Source organism: Balaenoptera ricei, chromosome 11, assembly GCF_028023285.1.
Source record: "Balaenoptera ricei isolate mBalRic1 chromosome 11, mBalRic1.hap2, whole genome shotgun sequence".
Classification (NCBI taxonomy): Eukaryota; Metazoa; Chordata; class Mammalia; order Artiodactyla; family Balaenopteridae; genus Balaenoptera; species Balaenoptera ricei.
The window spans coordinates 58,215,770-58,243,000 of NC_082649.1; the positions used below are offsets into that span (position 1 = coordinate 58,215,770).

The 27,231-nt window shown below is 44.2% G+C and overlaps 1 protein-coding gene across 5 annotated transcripts; it reads right to left on the reverse strand.

Annotated features, from left to right (window-relative positions):
• Positions 1-1,015: 1,015 nt before the first annotated feature.
• On the reverse strand, positions 1,016-27,220 carry LOC132374857 (putative UPF0607 protein). 5 transcript variants are annotated; one of them, XM_059939210.1, is made up of 5 exons: positions 26,943-27,220; positions 25,497-25,546; positions 5,199-5,277; positions 1,859-3,080; positions 1,016-1,630 (listed from the first exon to the last, which is right to left on the reverse strand). In XM_059939210.1, exon 4 carries the CDS (start codon positions 2,936-2,938, stop codon positions 2,024-2,026), a length of 915 nt encoding a protein of 304 aa, XP_059795193.1. In that variant the 5' UTR covers positions 2,939-3,080; positions 5,199-5,277; positions 25,497-25,546; positions 26,943-27,220; the 3' UTR covers positions 1,016-1,630; positions 1,859-2,023. The 5 variants fall into 5 exon arrangements, with proteins under 5 accessions (XP_059795193.1, XP_059795191.1, XP_059795188.1 ...); XM_059939208.1 differs by having other exon boundaries at positions 1,859-4,015; XM_059939205.1 differs by having other exon boundaries at positions 1,859-4,072.
• Positions 27,221-27,231: the final 11 nt, after the last annotated feature.

Sequence of the window (27,231 nt, forward strand, 5' to 3'; positions counted from 1 at the left end):
AAAAAAAAAAGATATCGCATGCCGCAACTAAAAAAAAAAAAAAAAGATCCCGCGTGCTGCAACTAAGACCCGATGCAGCCAAATAAATAAATAAATAAATAAATATTAAAAAAAAAAAAGAGCAAGGGACTTTAATAGACATCTCTCCAAAGAAGATATACAGATGACTAAAAAGTACATGAAAAGATGCTCAATATCACTAATCATTAGGGAAATGCAAATCAAAACCACAATGAGATACCATCTCATACCCATTAGGACGGCTACTACCAAAACACCCAGAAAACTGGGACTTCCTTGGCGGTCCAGTGGTTAAGACTGTGCTCCCAAAGTAGGGGCACGGGTTCAATCCCTGGTCGGGGAACTAAGATCCTGCATGCCACACTGTGTGGCCAAACAAAACAAAACAAAACAAAGCAAAAAACCCAAATGGTACATTTGCTGTGGTATGGCAATTTCCCAAAAAATTAAAAATAGAAATACCATATGATCCAGCAATTCCACTTCTGTGTGGAAACCCAAAAGAATTGAAAGCAGGGTGCAAATATCAAAGAGATATTTGTACACCCATATTCGTAGCAGCATTATTCACAATAGCCAAAATGGGTAAGCAACCCAAGTATCCCTTGACAGATGAATGAATAAACAAAATGTGGTATATACATATAATAGAATAGTATTCATCCTTAAAAGGAATGAAATTCTGACACATGCTACAATATGGATGAACCTTGAGGACATTATGCTAAGTGAGATAAGCCAGTTGCAAAAAGACAAATGCTATATAATTCCACCTACATAAGGTATCTAGAACAGCCAAATTCTTAGAGATAGAAAATAGAATGGTGGTTTCCAGGGCCTGAGCGAAGGAGAGAATGAAGAGTTGTTTAAAGAATCTGAAAAAGAATATATGCATACACTCACACATAAAACTGAATCACTCCGCTATACTTGAAACTAACACAACATTGTAAATTAACTATACTTCAATTTTCTAAAAAGGCAACTTCAAATATTATTTGGAAAATATAGTTTAATGGGTACAGAGTTTCAGTTTTGCACAGTGAAGTGTTCTGGAGATGGCTGTACAAAATTGTGACCAAAAACACAAAAAACAAAAAACAACATACTGGCCCGCGGCGCGGAGGCCAATGAGGTTGGCGCCAACGGCCGGCGTTGCGGGCGGGAGGCGGCGCGGGAGCGCGGCATCGAGGGGCCGGCCTAGCTGGGGCCCGTGGCCCTGCGTCTTCTGGCTGCGACGCCGGTCCTGCGCAGGCTGCGGGGCCGCAGCCGCCGGGCGATGGGCGCCCGAGGGGCCGGGAGGCGAGCCGTGGCCCCCAGGCAGGTGTGGGCATCCTATCTGCAGCCAGCGTCCCCGAGGCCGCGCTCGGGCCACGATCACTCGGTGAAGCTGCGCCGCGACAGCGTGGCCAACTTCTGGCGCTGTGAGGACCTGTGCGCACTGCAGGACTCGGTGCCTCTGCCCGCCGTGCGCGCCTCCCTGCGGGAGGGCCTGCTGGACTTCAACGCCGACCGCCTCCGCGGGGTGGATTGGGCGCCGCTCCTGAGGACCTTCTGCCCCTGATCTGTATCCAGAGCTTCTTCCAGCCATGGCTTGGCAAGACAGGTTCTGACAGAAATAAAGTTTACAGAAGTTGTGTTCCTGTGATAAGAAATAAAGATGTGACCTTCCAGTTGTGTAAAGCTCTTAAATGCTGTGTAAGTGCGTCGGGTGCGCTAAGGAACCTGGAGCTAAATGGGCTAGTTCTGAGAGAGAGAGACTTAACTATGTTAACAAAGGTGCCTAGGTTTTTGGCAGCAGCTAAGCACGGAAGCTTAGGAGGAGGGGGCCACTCACCTCGATCCCCTGTCAGCGGCAGGGGTGACCTCAGTCCCGGCAGCGGCAGAAAAAGCGGCAGGGGAATCTTCCACTTGCAGGGCCTACTCCTGGTAGATACCAGGGAAGAGGAGCTTCTTGATGGGATGTCTGAAGATTTTTCACGCTGCAGCTCCTTTCCAGACATCAGTGAGCCTGGTGATTTGGGCCGGTGGTCTTCACCCAGCACTTCTTTTGTTGGCCTCTCCAGCGCAGGGAGCAGCATGCGGTTGGGGCAGAGAACACCATGGCATGGGACTCAGGCTTCCAAGGAGGCAGGACATCTCCAGGATCTCCATCTGAGCAGATGACATGGCTTTCTGAGGAGGAGCTCATTGGAGACATCTGGGCGTTCTCACTCAAGTTGTCTTCTGGGTGCTCGGGAAGGAGGTCCACTGGCTCAGGATCGCACTCGAGGGAAGTGAGGACTCCACTGGTCTCCTGGGGCCTAGATGTCAATGGTATATTCCGATTGCTACAGTGACCCCTCTTCCGATCGTCCTCTCCTTTGGTCTCTGTGTGATCCTCCATCTTTGCCGTGCCTCTTTGGGGCTCTTCTTGGACCTTCACCTCCCTCTCCTTTGGGGAAGGAAGTGGGAGGTGACTAGGTGGTACCAGCTTCCTAACCTTGACTACCTGCTCAGGTGGTGAACGCAGGAGGGTAAATTTGTGCCCCAGTGGAGGAATCTTGATGGCTCTCGAGTGGCCGAACATGATGGAATTATGAGCAGACAGCACGGGCTTCTTTGGCGAATCCCTCCAGTTCACCAAGGGAAGCATCCCCAGCCGGGAGTTTCTGGCCTGCTGGATGGGATACTGCCTTTCTGGCGCGATGTAAAAGCCAGGCGATAAAGGCACTCGATCCTGGTGGGAAAGCCTGTGACCAGGGCAGAAGGCAGGCGCTGGAGCAGCGGGGTGGTACCGGTCAGATGTGGCAGCCTCCCAGGAGGGCAAAACCAGCGGGTGACAGCCCACTGGGGCCCCACGGCGGGGCGGGCACTGGGGCCGGCGGGGCCAGTGGCGGCGGAGCCAGGTACGAAATTTACAAAGTAAATTGCCCATGTAGAACCGGTTGTGCGCCAAGCGATCCAAGAATAGAGTGTGAAACTGGGAGAGCTTCTCCCTAGCTTCACCTCCTCTCAAGGTCTAGCACGCACTGGACACTGGATGGCTCAGCCTGGCGCTTGTAACATGTCCATTTTACCTGTCACAGAGAAAGGGCGGGTGGGGCAGGGGGCGCATGCAAGCCCAGCCTCTGGAGAAACCCCGGCCCAAGGGCAAAGGGCGGGGCCCCAGAGCCCGACCCCTTCTGGACTTTCTAGTGGCTGGGACTTCTCGCTGTGGGTGGCAGGTGTTTGGCACCGGATGGGCCACCATGCGGAGACTGTTGGGGACTGTGGAAGCCTTCTCCTCCAGAGCTCACCCTGCCTGGGCACCGGCTCTGCAGGCCCCTCAGCCCTGCATATGTATTGGCCAGCCCTTCCCCCACAAGGGGCCCAGGGGCCAGAGCCTGCTCAGAGCTGAGTGCAGGAGGCACCCAGAGCTTGCCAGGCTGTGGCCAGCCTCCTCCGGGGACCTCCCCAGCTTCTCTGTGAGGCCTGGAGACTGGAGCACCTTCTCCAGGGCTGCTCAGCTGCCAGCATCACCATGAGCCAGGCGGCGAAGGTTTCTGAGCAGGGGATGCAGAGCCTGACCCGACTGGATGCTGCACCCCACGATGTCCCTTCCTGGCAGATAGGTTCTTTCTTCACTTCTTTTTCGAAATTTGATAAAACAACATTTAAACTTTCCACTGTTCTTCAGGGTATACAGATGGTAGTGGCTTAGCTAGGATTCGAACCAAGCCTGTGTGATTCCAGAGCTTGTGCTCTGGACTGTGGTGCCTCCTTATCATATATGCTTCATGTGTTACTTTTGTTTGTTTTCTTGTAGTCCTTATGGTACTTAGCCCTAAGTGCCATCCCTGTAACGAACAGATACACTGCCCTGTAGGAGGTCTTCTTTTGTTCAACTCAAGAATTGGTCATCCACCACACTGGGTTCTGGTCTCAGAAGATACAGGTCAGGGAGCACCAGTTGTCAGCATAGCAGCATACCACATTTCTAATTGAGGCTTGCAGCCCAGATTTTCCCTTTGGTCTAGTTTGAAGGATCCAGATATGTAAAGATTATATTCTAGATAAATCATGGGCTATCCTGAAAGAAATTCACCAGTAAATTATTCCAGTTTCTCTGGCCTTCCTGGAGTATATCCAGTAAGGCATCTCATTCATGTCTAGAAAGCAAATATATCATTTATTCCAACTTCATCGTGGAGCGATGTATTGGTTTAAAGTATGATCAACACAATTTGGTCATTGTGAGTATGCCAGCTGGGTCCACTCTTTACTACACATATGTAACTCTAGAGATTCTTATGCCCCAGAGAGGAGACATACTCTTGGGTGTCTAGGGCAAGGGAAACATGTGTTGTTATTCAGGAGTGGGAAGCTTCAGCATGACAGGAAAAAATTGAAAAATCCTGGTCTACACATCACTTTACCTTGTTTGAAACTTGTTTCTTTGGCTTGCTTCATTGGAGCGTTTTCGCTCTCCTGGGGCTGACATTGTGTGTTATGTATCATGCATGTGACATGTAGAAGTTTCAGAACCCAGAGTTATATAGATCGGTCAAAAATTTATATATTTTAGTTTAAAATCTATTTTCGGTGGGGTTGGGATGGTGGTGTGCTGAATTGGGCGATTGGGATTGACATGTATACACTGATGTGTATAAAACTGATGACTAATAAGAACCTGCAGTACAAACAAACAAACAAACAAACAAACAATACGAAACTTTCTTTGGGTTATTTGTATGGAAATATGTTAACATAAATGTTTCAGACATTACATGAAATTTCTAAAAATCTTATATGTTCTGGTATAATGTTATAAGTCATAATTCTAGTTATTACTTTAAAATGTATATCTCAGAAAAAAATTCTATTTAAAATAACACTGGGCATAATTCATATATTCCAAAATTAGTTTGACCCTCTGCTCATGAGATTCTTTTTATGGCATGTGACAGCAAATTTAGACTTCCATCCCCAATAAACTTTGAGGTTGGAGGACACAAAAGGTTTTGCTCAGACCTAAATTCTGTCTGAAAAAAAAGGGTAAATATTATAAGCCCTTCTAACCTCTCCAGGAGGAGAAATGATTTACAGCTGTGGCATTGAACCATAATTCCTTGATCTAATTTGAGAAGAGTTCAGTAAGAAACAATGTCTTGATTTTTGTTTGTTTTGTTTGTTCCCTGTTGTCTTGTCTTGCTTACCAACAATCCATTGTAATTCATGAGTTAGTATGGCAGCAGGCTGAGTGTTCCCTGGAGCTCATTAAATGAATTTCTTTTCCTAAAAAAAAAACAAACAAAAAAATATACTGAACTATATACTTAAAAACTGGTTACTATGGTAAATTTTATGTTACGTGTATTTTACCACTAAAAAAAAAGACATTCTTGAGACAATTGTGGAAATTTGGGTATTAGATGATGTGAAAGAATTATCACTATTTTTTTAGATGTGATAATAGCATTGTGGTTACATAAAGAAAATGTTCAGTTTGTTAGAAACTAATTCTGAAGTACATGGTATGAAATGAATGATGTCTGGGATTTCCTTTAAATAATTAAGAGAGAAAAAAATAACAAAGACTATATGAAGCAAATGTGACCATATATTAGTTATTAAATTGAAGGTACATTTCTTCTCTCTGTTCTTGTGTGTCTAAAATTTTTCAAAATATGAAAAAATGTTTTAAGTTAAAAAGTGCAAGCATTGTTGTTACTTCACTTGGACACATGTCTCTCTTGCTGCATCTCCCTAAGGTAGGTATCTTAAAATCATTCATTAGGAATGACTGAAACAGAAAATAATTGTTTCCTATCTCATGGGGAAGTGGAAGAAAATTTTGATAATATATTCCCAGACATCTGAAAATCTCACCTTGGATCACTGGGGTTTTTTAAAAATCATTCATTAATTTTGAGTCTTGATAAAAGTATTCCAAAAATATTTTCTTCAACTCAAAATATTTTCCTTTAACTTAAACTTAAAAGGGACTCTCACAAACTGCATGGCATTTGAGTGAGAAGGACCAGACCACGGACCCTGGAGAAACGGGGAGGCGCCACGGCTCCTCGGCAGCTGCGTTGCAAGCCTCGCTCTGTAGCAAAGGGGACCGTGCGCTCCAGCCTGAGAGACACGAATAGAGTTCTGGCCCACAACAGTGCAGGCGTAGCCTCTGTGGGCCTCTGGTGGATGGAGAATTCTGAGTGGTGGGGCTGGGAGCTAGCAAGTAGTAGAAAACTGGAAAATGCCTGCTCAAACCAGGCTGGAATGATTTCAAATTCCAGAAGGCAAACTCAGAATCACAGAAAAACAGGCAGGGCCGCTGGGCTGGTAGGGAGGTGGGTGAGGAGGGAGCTCACCATCAGTTCAGGTGAACACTGTCCCCACTGGCTGCTGTTCACCAGGTGAGGCAGGAGAAATGGTCTAAAAGTCCCTGGGGACTTGTGGTTCCAGGACAATATGGAATAAACATGTCTCCTCAGTCCCTCTGTTAAGTACAGCTAAAAAAAAACCCTGGGCCATATATATACATATAGATATATTATATGTAATATATATATTATATATATATATAAATAAAATAAGAAGACTCTGAAGGGTGGAGACGGAGATAGTCTGACTAGCAGCCTTGGGACCCATAGGAAGACATGGCAATGATTCCGATGGTTTTCTTTTTGCCTCAGATATCTCAGACTGAGTACTAGAGAAGCTAGCAACCCATAAACAAATGGGTACAGATGAAAAAAAAAAGAAATCCTGCTCTTTCTAGCCAAAGGACTAGGAAGGGGCAGAGTAACAAGAAAGAAAACTTTTAGACTACTCCAGTCTACTCTACTCCAGTCAAACCACAGAAAAAAAAAACTGTAAAAAAAAAAAAACAAAACAAACAAACAAACAAAAAAACTGTAATACTCCCTACACTCTGCCAGCCAAGATAAACGGGGACCCTAGGCTTCTAGTCCTACTTGCAGGGTGCTGTCAGAAGGCCTCGTGGAGAGTCAGGGCTGTTGCCATTGCCAGAAGCAAGGTGCTCCTCCATCCTGTCAGTGGAAGCCACGAGTGTGGCAAAAACAAGGCATCCTTCCCCTCCCAGCCAGGGTGGTCTCAGCAGAGGATCAGTGGGCAGCCTGAACTCCCACCCTGGCCCAGCAGTAATTAGGCACCCACTCTACACCCCCTTCCCAGGATGTCAACAGCGGCTGAGTGGGGAACCTGAACTTTGACCTCTATCTGACAGCATCAGTGAAAGCCTGCTAAAACACAAGATTTAAATAGGATCCAGAGTCTCATAACATAATACTCAAAATGTCCAGGACTGAAAATCACTCTTTACACTGAGAACCAGGAAAATCTCAACATGAGCAAGAAAAGATAACCAATAGATGCTAACACCAAAATGACAGTGATGTTGAAATTATCTGACAAGGATTTTAAAGCAGCCAGTATAAAAATGCTTCAATGAGCAATTACAGACATACTTCAAACAAATGAAGAGTCTCAGCAAAGAAACAAAACAGATAAAGAAGAACTAAATTGACATTTTAAAACTGAAAAAAAAAACCCACTGAAAAATGTCACTAGATGAGTTCTATAGTAAAATGAACTTGAAGAAAGAATAATAGAAATCACCCAATCTGAACAACAGAGAGAGAATAGACTGAAAAAAAATTAACAGAGTCTCAGGAATTTGTGGGACTATAAGAAAAGATCTAATATTTATGTCATTGGAGTCTCAAAAGTAGAGGAGGAAGAAGGTGGAGCTTAAAAAATATTCAAATAAATATGGCTAAAAGTTTTCCAAATATGGCAAAGACATAAACCTATAGATTCAAGAAGCTGATAAAATCCCAAACAGGATAACCCAAAGAAATCCATGTCAATATTCATCATAGTCAAACTTCTGAAAACTAAAGGCAAAGAAAAATCTTGAAAGTAGCCAGAGAGAAATGACAACTTCCCTATAATGGAAAAATAATTTTGAATGATGTCAAGTTTCTCATCAGAAACCACGGAAGTCAGAAGGAAGTGGCACAACATTTTCCAAGTGCTGAAAGAAAAGAACTGTCAACTAAAAATCCTATATGCAGAGAAAATCAGGAATGAAGAGGAAATCAAGACATTCTCGACGAACAAAAACTGAGAGAATTTGTCAACAGCAACCCCCACCCCCTAAAAAATAGCTAGTAGAAGTTTTTAAAGCAAAAAATAAATGATTGGAAAAACAATCTTGGAATATCAAGAAGGAAGAAAAAAAGAGTGAAAATAATTTAATAATATGTTTTCCTTCTCTTGAGTTTTCTAAATTATACCTGAAGGTTTAAGCAAAAGGTTAGTGGTTGTATGCTGGATAGATTAGAAAAGTTGATGAGCACTGTGGTAATTTCTACTTCAAGCAACTGCACAAACAAAAGGGAGAAATGAAGTGACTGCTGGCTGGGAGGAGGGACTCTGTGGTCCCTTCTATTTCCTCTTTCTTAAAAAGATCAAAGCCTACCAGGTCCAGTCCATCGTCCCCTGTCCTGAGTACTCATGCATCGTCTGATGCAGTTCTCAATTTATATAGAGAAAATACTTAAGACAGTTATAAACAGGGGAGAGTAAAGGGACTTAAAGAGAAGAAAGGTTTCTACTCCTCACTGAAACTGGTAATGTCAACACAAGTAGAACTGAGATAAGTTATGTATACACAATGTCGTACCTAAATATCTGCACAAAGAGACACTCTCCAAAAACTAGAAATAAATCAAAATGAAATTCTACTCGAAATGGATGAGATGGAGAATAAATTAGTGGTTGTCAGGGATGGTTGGCAGGGAAAGGGGATGGATGTTCTATAAAGAGGTAGCTGAGGGAGCTCTTTAAGGTGTGGTAGTAGTTCTGTATCTTGATTGTAGTGGTCGTTACACAGGACCTGCACGTAATAAAATGGCAAAGAACTGTACATACACATTGTACCAATGTCAAGTTCCTGGTTTTGATACTGTACTATAGTTACATAAGATGTATCCATTGGGGGAAATTGTGTGAAAGGTTCAGAAACTTCTCTGTACTATTCTTGCAACTTTCTGTGAATCTATAATTATCTCAAGATAAAAAGTTTTTTTTTTAATTTAACATAAAAAAAGAAGTAAAAAAAAAAGCCCCTGGGTGCTTATGCAATGACTAAAACTTAATTTTCCATCTTGTTTTTACCCCAGTTTTATTGAGATATAACTGACATACAGCACTATGTAAGTTCAAGGTGTACAACCTGACCTACATATACTGTGAAATGATTACCACAAGTTTAGTTAACATCCATCATCTCATATAGATTAAAAGAGAGAGAAATGGGACTTCCCTGGTGGCACAGTGGTTAAGAATCTGCCCTCCAATGCAAGGGACACGGGTTCGATCCCTGGTCCGGGAAGATCCCACATGTGGGCAGAGCAACTAAGCCTGTGAGCCACAACTACTGAGCCTGCGCTCTAGAGCCCGCGAGCCACAACTACTGAGCCGGCGTGCCACAACTACTGAAGCCTGTGCGCCTAGAGCCCATGCTCCGCAACAAGAGAAGGCACCGCGGTGAGAAGCCCACGCACCGAAACGAAGAAGAGCCCCCCTCACCGCAACTAGAGAAAGCCCACGAGCAGCAACGAAGACCCAATGCAGCCAAAAATAAAAATAAATAAATAAATTTATTAAAAAAAAAAGAGAGAGATTTTTTTTTCCTTGTGATGAGAACTCTTAGGATACACTCTCACCAACTTTTCTGTATATCACACACCATTGTTAATTATAGTCATCATGTTGCACATTACATCTCCAATACCTGTTTATCTTATAACTGGAAGTTTGTATGTTTTAACCTCCTTACTTCAATTCCCCCTCCCCACAACATTCGCCTCTGGTAACCATAATCTGATCTCTTTTTCTATGAGTTTGGTTTTTTGTTTATTTAGATTCCACATATAAGTGAGATCATACATTATTTGTCTTTCTCTGTCTGACTTATTTCACTTACCATAATGCCCTCAAGCATTATCCCCTGTCCTAAGCACTTACGCATCAATTCAACCTGCAATTACCTAACCCGAGGTCATCAGGGCCTGAGGGTGCACCAAGTCCAAGGACCCATGAGGTTAATTCTCATGAGGTCTCTGCTTTATTCGCTCTTCTGATTGAGTATCATAAGTGAAAATGGTTTAAGAACACCAGCTTCATCTACTTCAAGAGTTACTTCCTTCAAGAGTTGGATAACGCAGTATTATCCAACAGAACTATGTGAGCCACGTATGTATTTTTAAATTTTCTAGCAGCCATGTTAAAAAAATAAAAAGAAACAGGTGACATTAATTTTAATAGTTTATTTAACCCAATATATCTAAAATATCATTTCAACATGTAATCTATATAAAAACTATTGATGACATTTTAGTTTTTTTCATATTAAGTCTTCAAAATGCAGGGTGTATTTTACACTTACAGCACATCTCAATTTAGACTAGCCACATTTCCAGTGCTCAATAGCCACATGGGACCAGTGGCTACCACATTCGACTATGCAGCCATAGAATCTTGCTACTCAAAATGTGGTCCCTGGACTGGGGGCATCAACATAACCTGTTAGAAATAAGGACTCTCAGGCCCCACTGCAGGCCTAATTCATCAAATTCTGCACTTTAATGGGACCCCCAGGTGAGTCATAGGTACGAAAGATAGAAAAGCTCTGCCCCATATATCTGGGAAGAGAGATACAGGGTACATGGTATTTTCGCTACCCAGCATCAATATTGCTCCTCCTCATCCAGGCTCCATGCCCTGATTTTCCTCAGCCCCAGCTCCAGACACAGATCTACACCAAGCAACACCTCTCCTTGATGCTGAGCACCACAATTGGTTCAGGCATGCCAAGTGATCTAACCAGAGTCAACGAGAACCAGTGAATCCTTTGATAGATCCTACTGTGCTTGAATGAAAAAGGCTGTAAGTTCTGAAGCCACCTTGGAGCATGATAGGAGATCCTGCCTGTATATGAATGGAGGAAAAACCAGATACTGATGACCTCATTTGAGCCCCTGCTTTAAGACTTACAGCTTGACTTTTCAGATATGTGAGCCAGAATATTCCCTGTTTGTTTAAACTAGTTTGGACTGTGTTCTAGATAGATATTATCTGTTTTCTCCTCCACATCTCCTCCCCTTGCCAAAACTGGACTACTGCACATTCCTCTTGGTTTCCCTATGCCTAGCCCATGCCTTTGCAAACAGCTCCTTTATTAAACTCTCCTCAAATTATCCACTTTGAGTGTGCCCTTTATATTTCCCTTTGGGACCTGACTGGTACCATAACTGGTATCAGGAGTGGCCTTAAAATGGGATTTCAGAATTGAGTGGCTCATGTATATGAGGAAGGCACAGATAACCTCCTTGGTGGGGGGGAAATGGGACCCTGGCCATCCACAGCATGCAGTATCATCACAAATAAGTAAATTATCACTGGCGGTGGTATAGGCTAAAGCACAGGTGGAGGGCAAGACATGGGGAGATCCAATCAACTCCAAGTACTTATCATGAACTGGGTATTACCTGGTTCACTGAACCGTAAAATTGGAGAGGCATATCAGCCTGCCATTGTGAAATGGAAATGGTATATACTGGGCAGGTCCAAAGGCACAGTGAACTACTGGACTCCTCTTGTATCCAATGCCACTGCCTGATTATATCTCCTTCAACATTCTACCTATGCCCTCAAGGGGAACACATGTAAGTTAGTGGAGGAAAAAAACCCACAGCCTTCTTGTACAGATGAATCTACACACGTGCTGGAACCAGCAAGAAGTGGGTAACTGCTGCACCACAGCTGACTCTGGAGTGGCTCCAAAAGCCGGCAGTGAAGGGATATTCTCCAGTGGGCAGTACTCTGCTGCAGATCTAACTACGGTACAGAGCTAACTTGACTCACTAATAGGATAGTCAGCTGGTCAGGAATTTAGAAAGAACAAGATTAGAAGATTGGTGACAAGGAGATCTAGGGGAAAGATGGACTTCTTGCAACACGCAGAGTGTAAATCATTCAAGGGCATCTGTTGTAGATGAGACTCAATAATCGGGAGGACAACAGGACCCAACCTGTGGACATCAGATGGCCTCTTCCTTAGATTCTCTAGTGCTTGGTCAACAGACCCTTTACAAAGTGGCCATGGTGACAGGGTAAAAGACTGTGTACAGGCTCAACAAGAAGACTTGTCCTCACCAAGCTAATCTGGCTACTGCCACCATTTTCTTTGTGGGATGGGTTTTAACTACAAATTCAAAATTTTAATAGATATAACTCTATGCTGATTGTCTACTTTTTTTTTTCTACTTCTTCTTAAATGAGCTTTGACAGTTTATGTATTTCAATAAATTTATCTAAGTTGTTAAGTTTACTGGCTTTAAGTTGTTCACAATATTCCTGTATTACCCTTTCAGTATCTGCAAAAACTGTAGTGATATCACCTCTTATTCCTCTTACTGCTATTTGTGTCTTCTCTCTTTTTTTCTTTTTTCTTAAAAACTAATTATTTATTTTTGGCTGCGGTGGGTCTTCATTGCTGCACACGGGCTTTCTTTAGTTGCAGCGAGCCGGGGCTACTCTTTGCTGCGGTACGCAGGCTTCTCATTGCGGTGGGCTTCAGTAGTTGTGGCACGTGGGCCTCAGTAGTTGTGGCTCGCGGGCTCTAGAGTGCAGGCTCAGTAGTTGTGGTGCACGGGCTTAGTTGCTCCGCGGCACGTGGGATCTTCCTGTACTAGGGCTCAAACCCGTGTCCCCTGCATTGGCAGGCGGATTCTTAACCACTGTGCCACCAGGGAAGCTCTCTCCTTTTTTCTTTATCAGTCTGACTAGAGGTTTAAAAATTATATAGATTTTTCTCATAGAATCAATTTTTGGTTTCACTGATTTTCTCTACGGTTTTTTGTTTACTATTTTACTGATTTCCACTCTGGTCTTTACTATTTCTTTTCTGCTGTTTGAGTTCAAATTACTTTTTTTTTTTTTTTTTCTATTTCTTAAGATGAAAGCTGAGGTAATTCTTTTCTTCAATTAATTAATTAATTAATTTTATTTTTTGGCTGCGTTGGGTCTTCGTTGCTGCGTGCGGGCTTTCTCTAGTTGCGGCGAGCGGGAGCTACTCTTCATTGCAGTGCACTGGCTTCTCATTGTGGTGGTTTCTCTTTTTGCAAAGCACAGGCTCTAGGCACACGGACTTAGTTGCTCTGCGGCATGCGGGATCTTCCAGGACCAGGGCTCGAACCCATGTCCCCTGCAATTGGCAGGCAGATTCTTGACCACTGCGCCACCAGGGAAGTCTGAAAGCTGAGGTCATTGATTAGTAACTGTTCTTCTTCTGTAACACAGGCATTACTGCTAGGCATTTCCCTAAGCACTGCTGTTGAATGCCCAAAATGTTTATTCAGAAGCTGTATTAAACCCAGAAATGGCACCATTTCCTGGGGCACCAGCCAGACACCTGGTTCTTGGACACCTTTCAACATGTTGGGGAAAGGTTATTTGTCGGAACAGACACATATCATGGGTGTGGATTTGCCTCCCCTGCCTGCAGGATTTCTGCCACCACCACTAGTTTATGGACCTGCAAAATACCTTATCCACTGCCGTGATATCTCACATGGCACTGCTCCTATCTTAGGGACACATTCTATGGCAAATAAAGTGTGACAGTGGCATCACACTCAGAATTCCTGGTCTCAACACATGCCCTACCATCCAGAAAGACCTAGTTAGGTAGAACAGTGGATTGGCCTGGCTAAGTCTCAGTTTAAAAGCCGTAAGTCAGCAGCAAGTATACAGTGCCATCTCCCCCATAACCAAAATGCACAGCTTTGGGAAACAAGGGGTAAAGAATGTGGTGACCCTCCTCATTTTTACACCACATGAAATACAGAGGAATTTTTGTGCAACCTTTCTCTGCAACCTTGAGCTCAGTGGGTTTGAAAGTCCTAGCGCCAAAAGGAAGGATGCTTCCGTAGGGGAACACAACCATTGTTTCATTAAATTGGAAGTGGAAACTGCCTCCTGACTGATACACGTTGTGGCAGAGACTGTCCCCAGAATCTAGCTTCCCTTTATTTCTTTAGGAACAGAACTCCAGAGTTTTAACTGCGCATATGGCCACCCTGCTTTCCCAGAGTTCTGTGTAGTTAAGGTCGGTAGACTATTGTTCGTAAGACATTTGTTCCATCCCTCCTCTCCTCCCTTCATGGGAGGGGTATACTTCCTACTCCACTGACCTTAGGCTTGGGTATAATTTGTGTTGGCCAATGGGATGTTCGCAGACATGATCCAAGCAAAGGCTTTAAATGTGCTTCTGCAGTTGGGTGGGCTAAGGCCTTCATTTTGCCATTCTGACCCTGGATAGGTAAGTGTAAAAGTGAAAGGGCTCAGATCTGTGCAAGGTCACAACCTTGCTCTAAGGCCACTTTCTTTACATAGCTCCTAATCCATATACATGACTTGCAAAGGCCTATGTATGCTGCCATTACCATGAAACTCATCACCATGAGAAGCACAGGCCCTGGGCAGCTTGCTGTTAGCAAGAGGATGAGAGATACATGGAACAGATTTGAACCCAAGCTGCAGCCTGGAGCCAAGACCAGCTGAGTCCAACATAGACCAGCCAAACATCGGCTGATCTGAAGATATGTGAACAAGAAATAGATGCTTATTGTTGTCTACCACTGATATTTTGTGGTTGTTACACAGCATTTTTGTGGCAACAGCTAAATGAGACCTTAGGTATGGCCAGGTGATTAAGCTACAGGCAATAGGATGCAAGAGAAAGTGATATATGCCTGGATAAAACAATAATTCAAAAAGACAGAAGCACTCCAATGTTCATAGCAGCACTATTCACAATAGCCAAGACATAGAACCAACCTAAATGTCCACTGACAGAGGAATGGATAAACAAGATGTGGTACATATAGACAATAGAATACTACTCAGCCATAAAAAAGAATGAAATAATGCCATTTGCAGCAACATGGATGGACCAACAGATCATAGTAAGTGAAGTAAGTCAGAAAGAGAAAGACAAATATCATATGACATCACTTATATGTGGAATCTAAAATATGACACAAATGAACTTATCTACGAAACAGAAACAGACTCACAGATATAGAGAACAGACTTGTGGTTGCGAAGAAGGGGGAGGAGGGAGGGATGGATTGGGAGTTTGCGGTTAGCAGATGCAAACTATTATATATAGAATGAATAAACAACAAGGACCTACTGTATAGCACAGGAGCTATATTCAATATCCTGTAATAAACCATAATGGAAAAGAATATGTGTGTGTGTATATATATATATATATATAACTGAATCACTTTGCCATACACCAGAAACTAACACAACATTGAAAATCAACTATAGGGACTTCCCTGGCGGTCCAGTGGTTAAGACTGCTCTCTCAATGCAGGGGCACAGGTTCGATCCCTGGTCGGGGAACTAAAATCCCACATGATGCATGGTGTGGCCAAAAAAAAAAAAAAAAAAAAAAAAGAAAATCAACTATACCTCAATAAAATAAATTTTTAAAAAAGAGATTTATTCAACTTTCTTTTTTTAAATATTTATTTTTTATTTATTTTGGCTGTGCCGGGTCTTAGTTGCTGCATGCGGGATCTTCATTGTGGCATGCGGGATCTTTAGTTGTGGCATGTGGACTTCTTAGTTGCGGCATGCGTGTGGGATCTAGTTCCCAGGGATCGAACCCAGGCCCCCTACATTGCGAGCATGGAGTCTTACCCACTGGACCACCAGGGAAGTCCCTATATGCAACTTTTAATTCATGACCTTAACAAAGCTGTGTGTTCTCTACCTTCCCTACCCACTTCACGCTGCAGGAATGTGGGTGCAGCAGTGCCGTGGTGGGAGCTAGAAGCTCTATGTTGAGGATGGCAGACACAGCATAGGAAGGGCCCGGGACCTTGATTATTGGGTTGAACTATCAGCCCAAAACTGCTTACACTCAGACTTTTATGTACGAGAAAAATAAATGTCTACTTTGGCTATTGTTACAGCAGGAATGCTAGCATTCTTAATGCAGTTTGGGTTTTCTGTCACTGGCAACCAAGAGGCCCTAAGTGACAAAACAGGTTTGTTGCAAGCCCCCTGCAGTGCTCCTCCAACCACAGTCCCACCATGTCCACTGATGGTCTCCTCCTTGGTCTGCTGTGGGTCCCGCCCACTTTGCAGATGAACACTGGGCCCATGATCTGCTTCTGTACAAAGGCTCTCCTTTCCTGGCCGCCCTAGCTGTGAGGGTGGCAGCCAAAGGGCCGGCTTTAACTGGACACTTCATATGCTTGCCCTATAGTTTAAAGCACAAAAAAGGTTAGAGCAGGGATGCACACTAACTCACCCTATAACTCAGAAGTGCAAAGACAATGTAGCTTGTTTTCTATAATCTAATCTTTCCTATAAGCCCCCATCCTGCTGGGCAGGAAAGGGAGATTCAAGCTTGCCGGTAAATATTAGATTATCTGGTTCACACAGTGTCTTTCAGAGTAACTTGGTCTCTCTTAATGCTGCTTCTCAGGTCTCTTTCCCTCCCCCCTTCACCTTGTCAAGAAGGTCTGGGAGTGTGGGAAAGGAGAGGCTCAAATACGACCTCACAGTAGAGGGAAAGGGTTGCCATGGATCACTGTGAGCAGGTCCTTATATTGTCTTCTAGTTCTGCCATGAAATACCTGGCATGATTCCTGAGTTCCTATAATTACCTGCTGAGATGCAGGGGGCCTCATCTGGCCTCTGGAGTGTGATGCCAGCCCTCAGAGCTGAAGTCCATGGTCCCAACCATTTGCCTTCTGCCATAAAGCCCACCTCTGCAGGCCTTTTCATTTCAACTCTACACAAGCCTGTACAGCACTTCCACATGCTTTCATAGGACACAGGGAAGCTTTTGACCTCCTGCAGACCAAGTATAGGCTGTGAGGGACTGGGTATGGTATCCTGGTATTCACTGGCCTAGACTCTGCCCTCCATCATTGCTACATTATTGTTCCTACAGTATATTGGACATGATGCAAGCCAGCTTGCAGCCTGCCCCAAGCCATACGTGGGGAAGCAGCCCACAAGCCTCTGATGTTTTGAGTTCTTCATATTTCCCTATCTGTCTTGGATGCTTCTACAGTTTCCCCTAGTCAAGATTTGGATGGGTTGGGGAGAATGAATAGGGGGAAAAAAGGACCCTGGAGCATGCCTGCCCTGCTTGCTCTCCCTCTTCTGTTTTCCTGTTTACACACCTGCAGGTAGCGCTACTTTTATTTCCTCTTACTTTTTTCCCCTCATGGTCTGGACATTATAGGTAGATGAGGTTTCATCTCTACAGTATGCAAGGAACATCATGATCTGAGTGAGTAAGGCATGGGTTTTGATAAAAGGGCTGCAGGATAACTGTGAATTGGGGCCCTTCCAAGGACAATTGTATTAATAATCCATCCCTCGAATTTTATCTCTGTTGAAAAACTAAGACCCTTCGCTGGGGTGCTTTGTGCCAGCATCCCAGTTGTAGGTTCTACTCTGCTGCCCTTGGGTCTGCCCACTTCTTTAAATTTTCACCATGCAAATTCCTTCCCTACCCTTTCTACATCGAGGGGTTGTGGTCCTAAGATCCATTCCTTTCCCCAGGCAGTTTGTGGGCACACTCATCTCCTGGCCATACATTTTCTACAGCCTGGTTACTTAATATCGAAGTATGCCATGTTTGTAGGTGCCCATGCATACTTACATGCTTCACCAGGACCTTCCAAGGGGTCCTTGGCACTCCAAATTTGCTTCCTTCCTGGGTCTCCCTGCCAGGTGAAATGTTAATAACACACTATACACACCATGTGTACATACGTTAACAGGTGAAATTACCCAACTCCATATTGAGAAAGGTTCTTTTCAGATGCAACAGCTTTACTTTCTGATGACAACCTTGGTGCTTGTGCAATATGGAGTTAGTTCCTCTTTGTTTTCCTGCTTTCAGGCTGTGTCCCAAGGCTTGTCAAGTGCATAAGAAGACCCATTACAGCACCGACTATTCTATAATAGTTACCACAAAGCTACCAAATCTTTAAAATTAATTATATTTCTCTCTAGGATTTGGATGAGTTAAAACTAAGTGAGAACAAGTTACCCCCCACCCAACAAGACTGAAGCAGAAGAACCTGATAACAGTAGGGTAACACCTTCTGTCTGCTGGATGGGGTGGACGGAGCTTAAGACTCTGCTCTAAGGTCATGGAGAGCCCTCCCTCTGTCACGGTCCACTGCCATTCACCAGGGAAGTAACATCAGTTCCAGGGCCCAGGTCTCTTTGGATGATGGAAGACAATCCCATCTTTAGGCAGACTGCTCACAGCTGTGCACCTGGAGAATAGTTCATAAACGTAGGCGCACTGCAATTGATAGGGCACTTTTGTCCACATTTCTCCATGTCCTGATATCTCCAACTCAATGTCCAGTCAGGCAGGGGCGTCTCTAATTTTGGTACACCTGAACCCCAAATTCACTCATTCAGGTTGGGTGCTAAAGGCAAACAAGGCTTCACAATCCACTGAGAATCAAAGAGAAAGCCTTCATTTCCTTCCCCAGACACTGCAATATGAAATTAGGCAGTGCTGGGACTTCCCTGGTGGCACAGTGGTTAAGAATCCGCCTGCCAATCAGGGGACACGGGTTCAATCCCTGGTCCGGGAAGATCCCACATGCCGTGGAGCAACTAAGCCCATGCGCCACAACTACTGAGCCTGCGCCCTAGAGCCTGTGAGCCACAACTCCTGAGCCCGCATGCCACAACTACTGAAGCCCTCCAGCCTAGAGCCCGTGCTCCGCAACGAGAAGCCACCGCATTGAGAAGCCCGCGCACTGCAACGAAGAATAGCCTCTGCTCGCCACAACTAGAGAAAGCCTGTGCGTAGCAACAAAGACCCAATGCAGCCCCCCCCAAAAAAAAAAGAAAGAAAGAAATTAGGCAGTGCTATGGGCAGCAACGATGCAGCAGTGGTATGGTGTGAATGACATCATGCAGATGGCGGCTGAAACCTGTTTTTCCTGAGCAAGCGGACTTGAGTCAGAAACACTGTTGCTCAACCTCCACCTCCATAATGCTTTCTTACTTATTCTTGTCCCACCAACTAATAAGTAACAGCTATCAGTTACTGAGCGCTTACAAGCCAGGTGCTGTGCTAAGCATTTCCAGGAACTTCTGGAGGAAAGTTTCTTAACCTTTCTGAGTTTGTTTCCTCATCTGTAAAACTGGCATAAAAACCTCACAAGGCTATTTTACTGACTGCATGAGGTACTTACTTATATCCCTTAGCACAGTTAAATCTAATTGTTGCTATGAAGATCATTGGGCTTTTTATCTGAATTTATATTAATTTAATGAACCTAGGCATTAAATTCCATGCTGTCTGAATCTATCCAGTTCCTGAGTTCAGAGAGTGAGGTACACCAAGTTATCAGAAGATAAACGTGAGTATTCAGTTCCTGAGTTTAGTTAGTGAGAGATACTTGCATTTTTGAATGTTTTTATAAACTACTGCTGTGCCTCGGAGATTCTGATACTCCTGCCTAAGGCTGAGAATTCAATGGTATATACATTCTTGCAAATTTTCCTAAAAAGGAGAGAAATGCAGCTCTTTATACATTTCTAGACTGTCATCATGCTGGCACGGCTTAAGGTGGGCAAATAACCAACACCACCAAACCCAAAACTCCACGAAAGTCCTTTACTTCCTACTGACAGATAGGATATCCACCACTCCTCATGGGTGATCCACAACCCAATCTGAAATACAGAATACTCACAAAAAGAGAAGACTACGGGTACCTGGCGGCACAAGTTAAGTGCCCGGAAATGGTCTGGGTGAAGTAGTATGTATACATGACTTCCCTCAGGGCTGGAACAATCTCAGAAAAAGCATTCCAAGTAGGGAGGAGGGGAGGGCTGACCATCAGCTGAACGTGGCAGAGCCAGTAAGACTTGGATGGGTGGAGTAGAAGAAAAGTGGCATTCCTGGAAGAAGGAAAGGCCTGAAAAAAGGCAGGCACAGTGAAACCAGGTTGAAGAGAGTGTTGGACGTTCCCTCAGCTTGAAAGAAGGGATGGGCAGATTGCAGGGTACCATAAATATTATTACTGCCTGAGCCATGAGAAACCAAACTTAAAATTATGAAATATACCTTAAAAGAACACATAAACATATAGGAATAGTTGAGCACTTGTGTAATCATCACCAGGTTAAGAAATAGCACACTCGGACTTCCCTGGTGGTGCAGTGGTTAAGAATCCGCCTGCCAATTCAGGCGACATGGGTTCAAGCCCTGGTCTGGGAGGATCCCACATGACACTGAGCAACTAAGCCCAGTGCGCCACAACTACTGAGTCTGCGCTCTAGAGCCCACAAGCCACAACTACTGCAGCCCGTGCTCCTAGAGCCCATGCTCTGCAACGAGAAGCCACCACAATGAGAAGCCTGCTCACTGCAGCTAGAGAAAGCCCATGTGCAGCACACCAAGGCAGCCAAAAATAAATAAATAAATTTATAAAAATAAAAAAAAAAGAAATAGCACACTACCTGAATCTTGGAAGTCTTCTGTGTGCCCTATCTTGGTTGCATCCCTTTCCTTTCCCCTAGAGTCAATCACCAAACTGATTTTTGTTTTCTTGCCCTTCTTATTCAATTGTGCCTACTTCTGACGTTTATGTGAGTTCCCTTTTTGTGAGGGAATGCCCAACGCTCTCTTCAACCTGGTTTCACTGTGCCTGCCTTTGTTCAGGGCTTTCCTCCTTCCAGGAATGCCACTTTTCTTCTGCTCCACCCATCCAAGTCTTACTGGCTCTGCCAGGTTCAGCTGATGGTCAGTCCTCCCCTCCTCCCTACGTGGAATGCTTTTTCTGAGATTGTTCCAACCCTGAGGGAAGTCATGTACACTTACGATCACACTTGTAAGTATTCTTTTGTTACTTTGTTGCTATTATCATTGTTCTGAGATTTAGCCAAGTTATTTTATGTAGCTGCGTAAGTACCTTTCCACGTAAAGTATCCACTGAATAATTATTTTTACATTCTATTTGAGTGCTTTCCTTTACTTATTTAGCTATTACAAAACATGCTGATATAGATGTTCTTGTGTATATTACTTGGAACACATGTACAAGAGGTTATTAATATATATACTTAGGAGTGGAATTGCTGGGCTATAGCAGAAGCACAGGTTCTATTTTACTAGGTAATAACAACCTGCTTTTTCCAAAGAGGTTGCAGCAATTGACATTCCAACTAGAAGAGGATAAGAGTTTCTGTTGCTCTTCATCTTAGTATTTTTTGGCTTTAAAATTTTGCCTATCTGGTGAGAGTGAAATGGAATCTCATTTTAGTTTTTTTTTTTAAATTAATTAATTAATTTATTTTTGACTGTGTTGGGTCTTCGTTTCTGTGCGAGGGCTTTCTCTAGTTGCGGCAAGCGGGGGCCACTCTTCATCGCGGTGCGCGGGCCTCTCACTGTCGCGGCCTCTCTTGTTGCGGAGCACAGGCTCCAGATGCGCAGGCTCAGTAGCTGTGGCTCACGGGCCTAGTTGCTCCGCGGCATGTGGGATCCTCCCAGACCAGGGCTCGAACCCGTGTCCCCTGCATTGTCAGGCAGATTCTCAACCACTGCGCCACCAGGGAAGCCCCCTCATTTTAGTTTTAATTTGCATTATCTTTATTCATGAAGCTGGGGTTTATGTTTATGGGCCTCCAAAATATTTTTGTGAAATTGATCTTAATGAATTTCTTTAGAGAATTTACATTGTTAGTGTTACACAATATTGGAATATTTTCTTCTTATAGTTCAAACAATACACAAAAAGAAAATGTGTATTGCACCTCCATGCATCTCCCAGACCTTATTCCATATATTTATATACATATATGTTATTGGTTGAATGTTTGTGTCTCTCCCAAATTCGTATGTTGAAATCCTAGCCCTCAATGTGATAATATTAGGAGGTGGGGCCTTTGGGAGGTAAATAGGTCATGAGGGTGGCACCCTCAGGAATGGGATTAGTGCCTTTATAAGCAGAGACATGAGAGCTTGCTCCTGCTTGCCCTCTGCCATATAAGAATACAATCAGGAGATGGCTGTCTTTAAATCAGGAAGCAGGCCTTCACTAGACATCAAATCTGCCAGCATCCTGATCTTTGACTTCCCAGACCCCAGAACTGTGAGAAAAAAATATTTGTTTTAAGCCACCCAGTCTATGGTAATTTGTTATAGTAGTCCAAACTAACTCAATGCAGAAATTTATCTATAACTTGCTTGTTTACCTTAATTATAGATCATTCCATTCCAGTATGTATAGATCCACTTCATTCTAACTGCTATGCAATATTTCACAGCATGGATGAACCATAATTTCACCAGTCTCCCCTTCTTAAATTAATTTTTTTGAACAGGTAATATTTGGATTTATAAAGTCCAAAATGTACAAAAGAGTATATCCCTCCTACTCCTCTTCCTCAATAAGTCAGTAGCTCTGGCTTGGCGGCAACCAAATTTACCAATTGTGGCAGAGATCGCCTAGATGTTGACTAATCCCGTTTCTTCTTCCTGGACACAGAAGAAGCCATGGCCCAGTTTCCTTGACTTCAGTTCTGACCAACACAACCTGGGAAGAAGTAACAAACACAACTTCCAGTGTTGGCCAGCTTTTGTAGTGTTCTCCCTCTCAGCTAACCAGCTGGCTGAATGCAGAGGGTCCAGCGGAAGACTCTAAGGAGATCCTAGAAGACGGTGGTGCCACGATGGAAGGAGCCAAAATCTAATTCTCTGTTTGGAGGAAAGGGACCAAGGACATACGTATTGGACTATATGTGTGTGAGAAATAAGCTTTTGGGTTAAACCAGCCAGATTAGTTTAGTTTGGGGTTGTTACTTCAGCTAATATTAATACACAAATTTCTTATTTATCCTGAGATGTTCTACATAATATATACAAGCAATTACCAATCCTCTATCAATGGACACCTTTATCCAAGGTTGTTTCCAGTTTTCCCCTATTACAATAATGTTACAATAAACATCCTAATGGAGGAGGTTTCTAGACATATTAAACCTTTAAGAGACAGCGTTTGAAAAGTAGCAGGCACCTAGGCACCTGCTCCACCTCAGTCAGGTATTTCCCATCTTTTACTCAATTCAACTTGAGCTCATCAAGTTGGCATGATGCCAGCCTGAGAGAACCTGAAGCTACTCTCTGGCCCAGAACCCAGCTTGATGCTGAGACTCTACTTTCTGCATGGACTGATTTTTTTTTTTTCCTACAATAACCTCTCATCTACCTATTTCTTACAGGCTCTGAGCCCCTGTCACCTTGGACATTCATTCCCTGGGTTTGCCAAGATGTCAGCTTCTCCCCAGGCTCCAGACTCCTAGCTTGTGCATGTCTTCTCTACTCGCAAACTCCATCGATTTTTAATCAACACCATGCCTGAATATGTGCCTGTACAGGGACCATTCTAGGCACACAGGCGGGAAGCACACCTCTGTGAGGAATGGGTGTTATCCCTTCTCACAAGAGATGACTTTATACTACATATGACGTGTGATACTGGAGAGAAGGGGGCGGGGGGGTGGGGGTGGGGAGAGACAGATTCCAGCAGTTTATAGTTGGTCCTGGCGCTGATGTGGAACTGCTGAGAAAATCAGCTTAGGACAGAGACATACACTTGTGCTTTTCTTTATATTCAGGTTTCTTACAAAAGGTACATATTAATTTATAGACTTCAACTCTCTTTAATGGAGCCTATAAAACTTGAATTATTAAAGCTGTAATTATCACTTCAACACATCATTAATCTTGAAATCAGTCCTTTTTCCTCTACCCTGCAGGTGATAAAAGCAAAACACAATGCAGGTAAGTTGCTTAAAGGCAACAGAGAAAGAAGAGGAAGCATGAATATACTTTCCCTCCCAGCTTTTCAGCCCAGACAATGATTCTCAACTTCTGGGTTTACACACTGTAGTAGATGCTGTCTCTACCCGTACATATCCTTTGGGCCTACTCTGACGTTTGGTTTCAGAGAGTTCTAGTACGTGAGGAGGACTGTCTGTGTCTCTTGCTTGAGTGCATTCTCTGACTTTCGGAGCATGCTTTTCCCAGCACTGAGCTGGGCAGAAGTACAGGATCATTAACACAATAAAGAGGAAAAGGAGTTGGTGGGCAAATACCTCAGCTTCCTTGCCTGTTGGTGGGGCAATTCCAAGGTGTGTTCCAGTTTCTCAAATAGCCACACAGTCTCCCCTCATTAATATACCCTTGAATGACTTTCCTTCCTTTCCTGTCTCACCTCACCACTCCTTCAGAATGCCTCTTGAGGTCACCTCCTAAATAAACTATTTGCACCCAAATCTTCTTTTCTGAGTCTGATTTTGGGAGGAACCCAAAAGAAGACAAGGACTCCTTTGCAAATGTGAGGAAAAACAAGGTCCCGCTCTTCAGGAAAGTATGTCATACTTTCAAGAAACCTAGGTAAGATTTGGTGAAATTTTGATATTAGGGCCAGGGTTCAGAATCACCTTAACTTCCCTTTTCCCCCCATCCCCCAAAAGATTACTGAGGGAGCCATATACAAGGACCAGCGGCCTAAGAGGAATGAAATTATTACTTCAATAGCTTCGAAAGTGCCTAAAACCCCGTTGTAACCTGTTTAGAACACACTTTGCATGGCTGGCTCTCTCGCAGTTTGCTCATAGAGGTTTTCTCCAAACTCCCTAACTATTCTGTCACAGTATACTCGCCTTTTCCTGTTTGATGCTTTGTAACATAATTCCTCATCTATGCATTTGCTGAGTTGTTTACTCTTCCTCTATTAGACTATAGCGCCATGAAAACAGGAACTAAGTTACCTTGTTTACCACTGTACACCCAGTGTTTATGACAGTGCTATCACATGGAAGATACTCCATAAGCTGAGAAAGAAATTGAGGTTTCGGCTTCTGGTCTCAAACAGCCACCAATTCCTTGCTCATTAAAAACATGGGACCTTAATGACTATCAGCCACATGGAGAAAGCCCAGGAGACAGGGGAAATAAAATGACCAGATCTGCAGAGCAGGTTCTGGCTCAACTAAACCATCAAGCTTTGTGCATTGGAGGAAGTAGAAAAGAACCCATCAACGAATGCATAGTGGCCCTGACCACCAAGAATGTGGGTCAATTAACATCGCGAATTTTCATTATTAGGTCAGTAGCTCCTTTTCACTGGGGAAGAAGAGAGAAGGGAGGAAGGTGGCCAGATTCCTCCCTGAAGTACACACTATTCTGCACACAATTTCAAAGGAGTAAAAAACCCACAAAAAACCCCCAGACTTTCTGAAGGTTGTTCATGGTCCACACAGGCCAATAAACCCAGTTTAAGAATCTGTGGTTTATGGATCTTTCTTTTGGTACAAACCTTGACATCTCTAATCCTTACCATCAGATTTAGTTCCTCTCTGATAGATTTGATCCCCATCCCTCTTCTCCCTGCAAAAAGAAAAAGGCAACACGTGGCAATAAAGAAGGTGTCAGTAGTTAACGGCTGAAACCAATCTCTATAGCAAGGCCTGTGCTATGCTTCCAAACTTGGGAACTCTGGCACCTTTGCTGTGACTGTAATATTCTAGCCTCTCAATTTCCACCTGTTGATATCATGTTAACTATGCAGGGTCTCCTCCTCCATGAAACATTCTCCAATCCCACCAAGCAGGTGGAAACGCACTAACAGCTTCATTGCTGCAGCTCCTAGTTGACTGCTTTTGTTTTGTTTTTTCATAAATTTATTTAATTAATTAATTTATTTATTTTTGGCTGTGTTGGGTCTTTGTTGCTGTGCACGGGCTCTCTCTGGTTGTGGCGAGCAGGGGCTACCCTTCGTTACAGTGCACGGGCTTCTCATTGCGTTGGCTTCTCTTGTTGCGGAGCGCAGGCTCTAGGCACGTGCGCTTCAGTAGTTGTGGCTCGCGGGCTCTAGAGTGCAGGCTCAGCAGTTGTGGAGCATGGGCTTAGTTGCTCCGCGGCATGTGGGATCTTCCCGGACCAGGGATCGAACCCGTGTCTCCTGCATTGGCAGGCAGATTCTTAACCACCGTGCCAGCAGGGAAGTCCCACTGCTTTGGTTTTGTAGTCAGTGAATTTCCTGCACAGGGCTTCCAGTGCCTGGCACGGCCTGGGTGAAGGTCTCTTTCATAAGGACTACTACTGGTCTGAAAGACGTCCAGCTGAGAAGAGTTTCACACCTAGCCCAATCCACGTCAGTACTCGTTATTCCATTTTACCAGGTGTGTTCAATTTCACCTCGTTAATTTCTCCAAAGGCCCTAAGTGGTCAACCCGAGAAAACTCAAGTTCAATGAGGTCACACAAAAGGCCTCTGAAACGACCTCAAATCTCCTGGGCCAAACCTCACTCGTTTAATGGCCCCAGCCGCCTTAGGGGAAAAACTCCAACCTTCCGAGGCCCCAAGACAGGTGCTCATTTGAGCTCCAGATCCAAAGTTGAGTATGTACGAACACCCTCGCTGCCCAGTAAGGTTACAGAGAAGGCCGCGACGGGCGCTGCACAAATAACTTCCGCCTAAAGAAAGTGTCATCACAGGGCGAGCTTCCGGTTCCCCTCTGTCTCATGGCCCAAGGCCTTTTATCCCACTTGGCAGTTGTCCACACCCCAAGGCTACCCCACCCAGCTGCTCCCTCGGGTTTCTCCACACCCTGCGGAGCCGTCTGCACGTCTCGAGGGTGTGACGGTTACACCGCGACGTCTCTCGGGAGAACTGTGCAAAGCAAGAGGCGTACCCGCCACCTTGAAGGACTGGAGCCCTGTCCGGGAACAGCGCTCAGACCGCCTGCTGGCGGGACTAATTTATGACTGACGTCCACACTCACCTATTGCCTTTCTGATTCCTTCTCAAATAAGCCAATGAATGCGACGGCGGAGACGGCAACGTGCCCTCGCCGCCAGAAGTGGCTCCGCCCCCTTCACTAAGCCGCCGTTTGGTTGCCATGCTCAGTGTGGCTACCGCTTCTGCTACTTTAGGCTCTTCTCTGGCTTTCCGATGCCCTTGTTGAATTCCTTTCAAAGCATTTCTTCCCTTCCACTGTCAACTTCTTCCTCCTCGGGTTTCTTACTCGCTCGCTGCTTATCCAGCCACACTTGAAATGGCGGCTGGAGGCG

What these genes read in the sequence shown, in the direction of transcription:
- LOC132374857 (XM_059939210.1), bottom strand. Translation starts at nt 2,938, where the DNA reads ATGGGCAATTTACTTTGTAAATTTCGTACCTGGCTCCGCCGCCACTGG.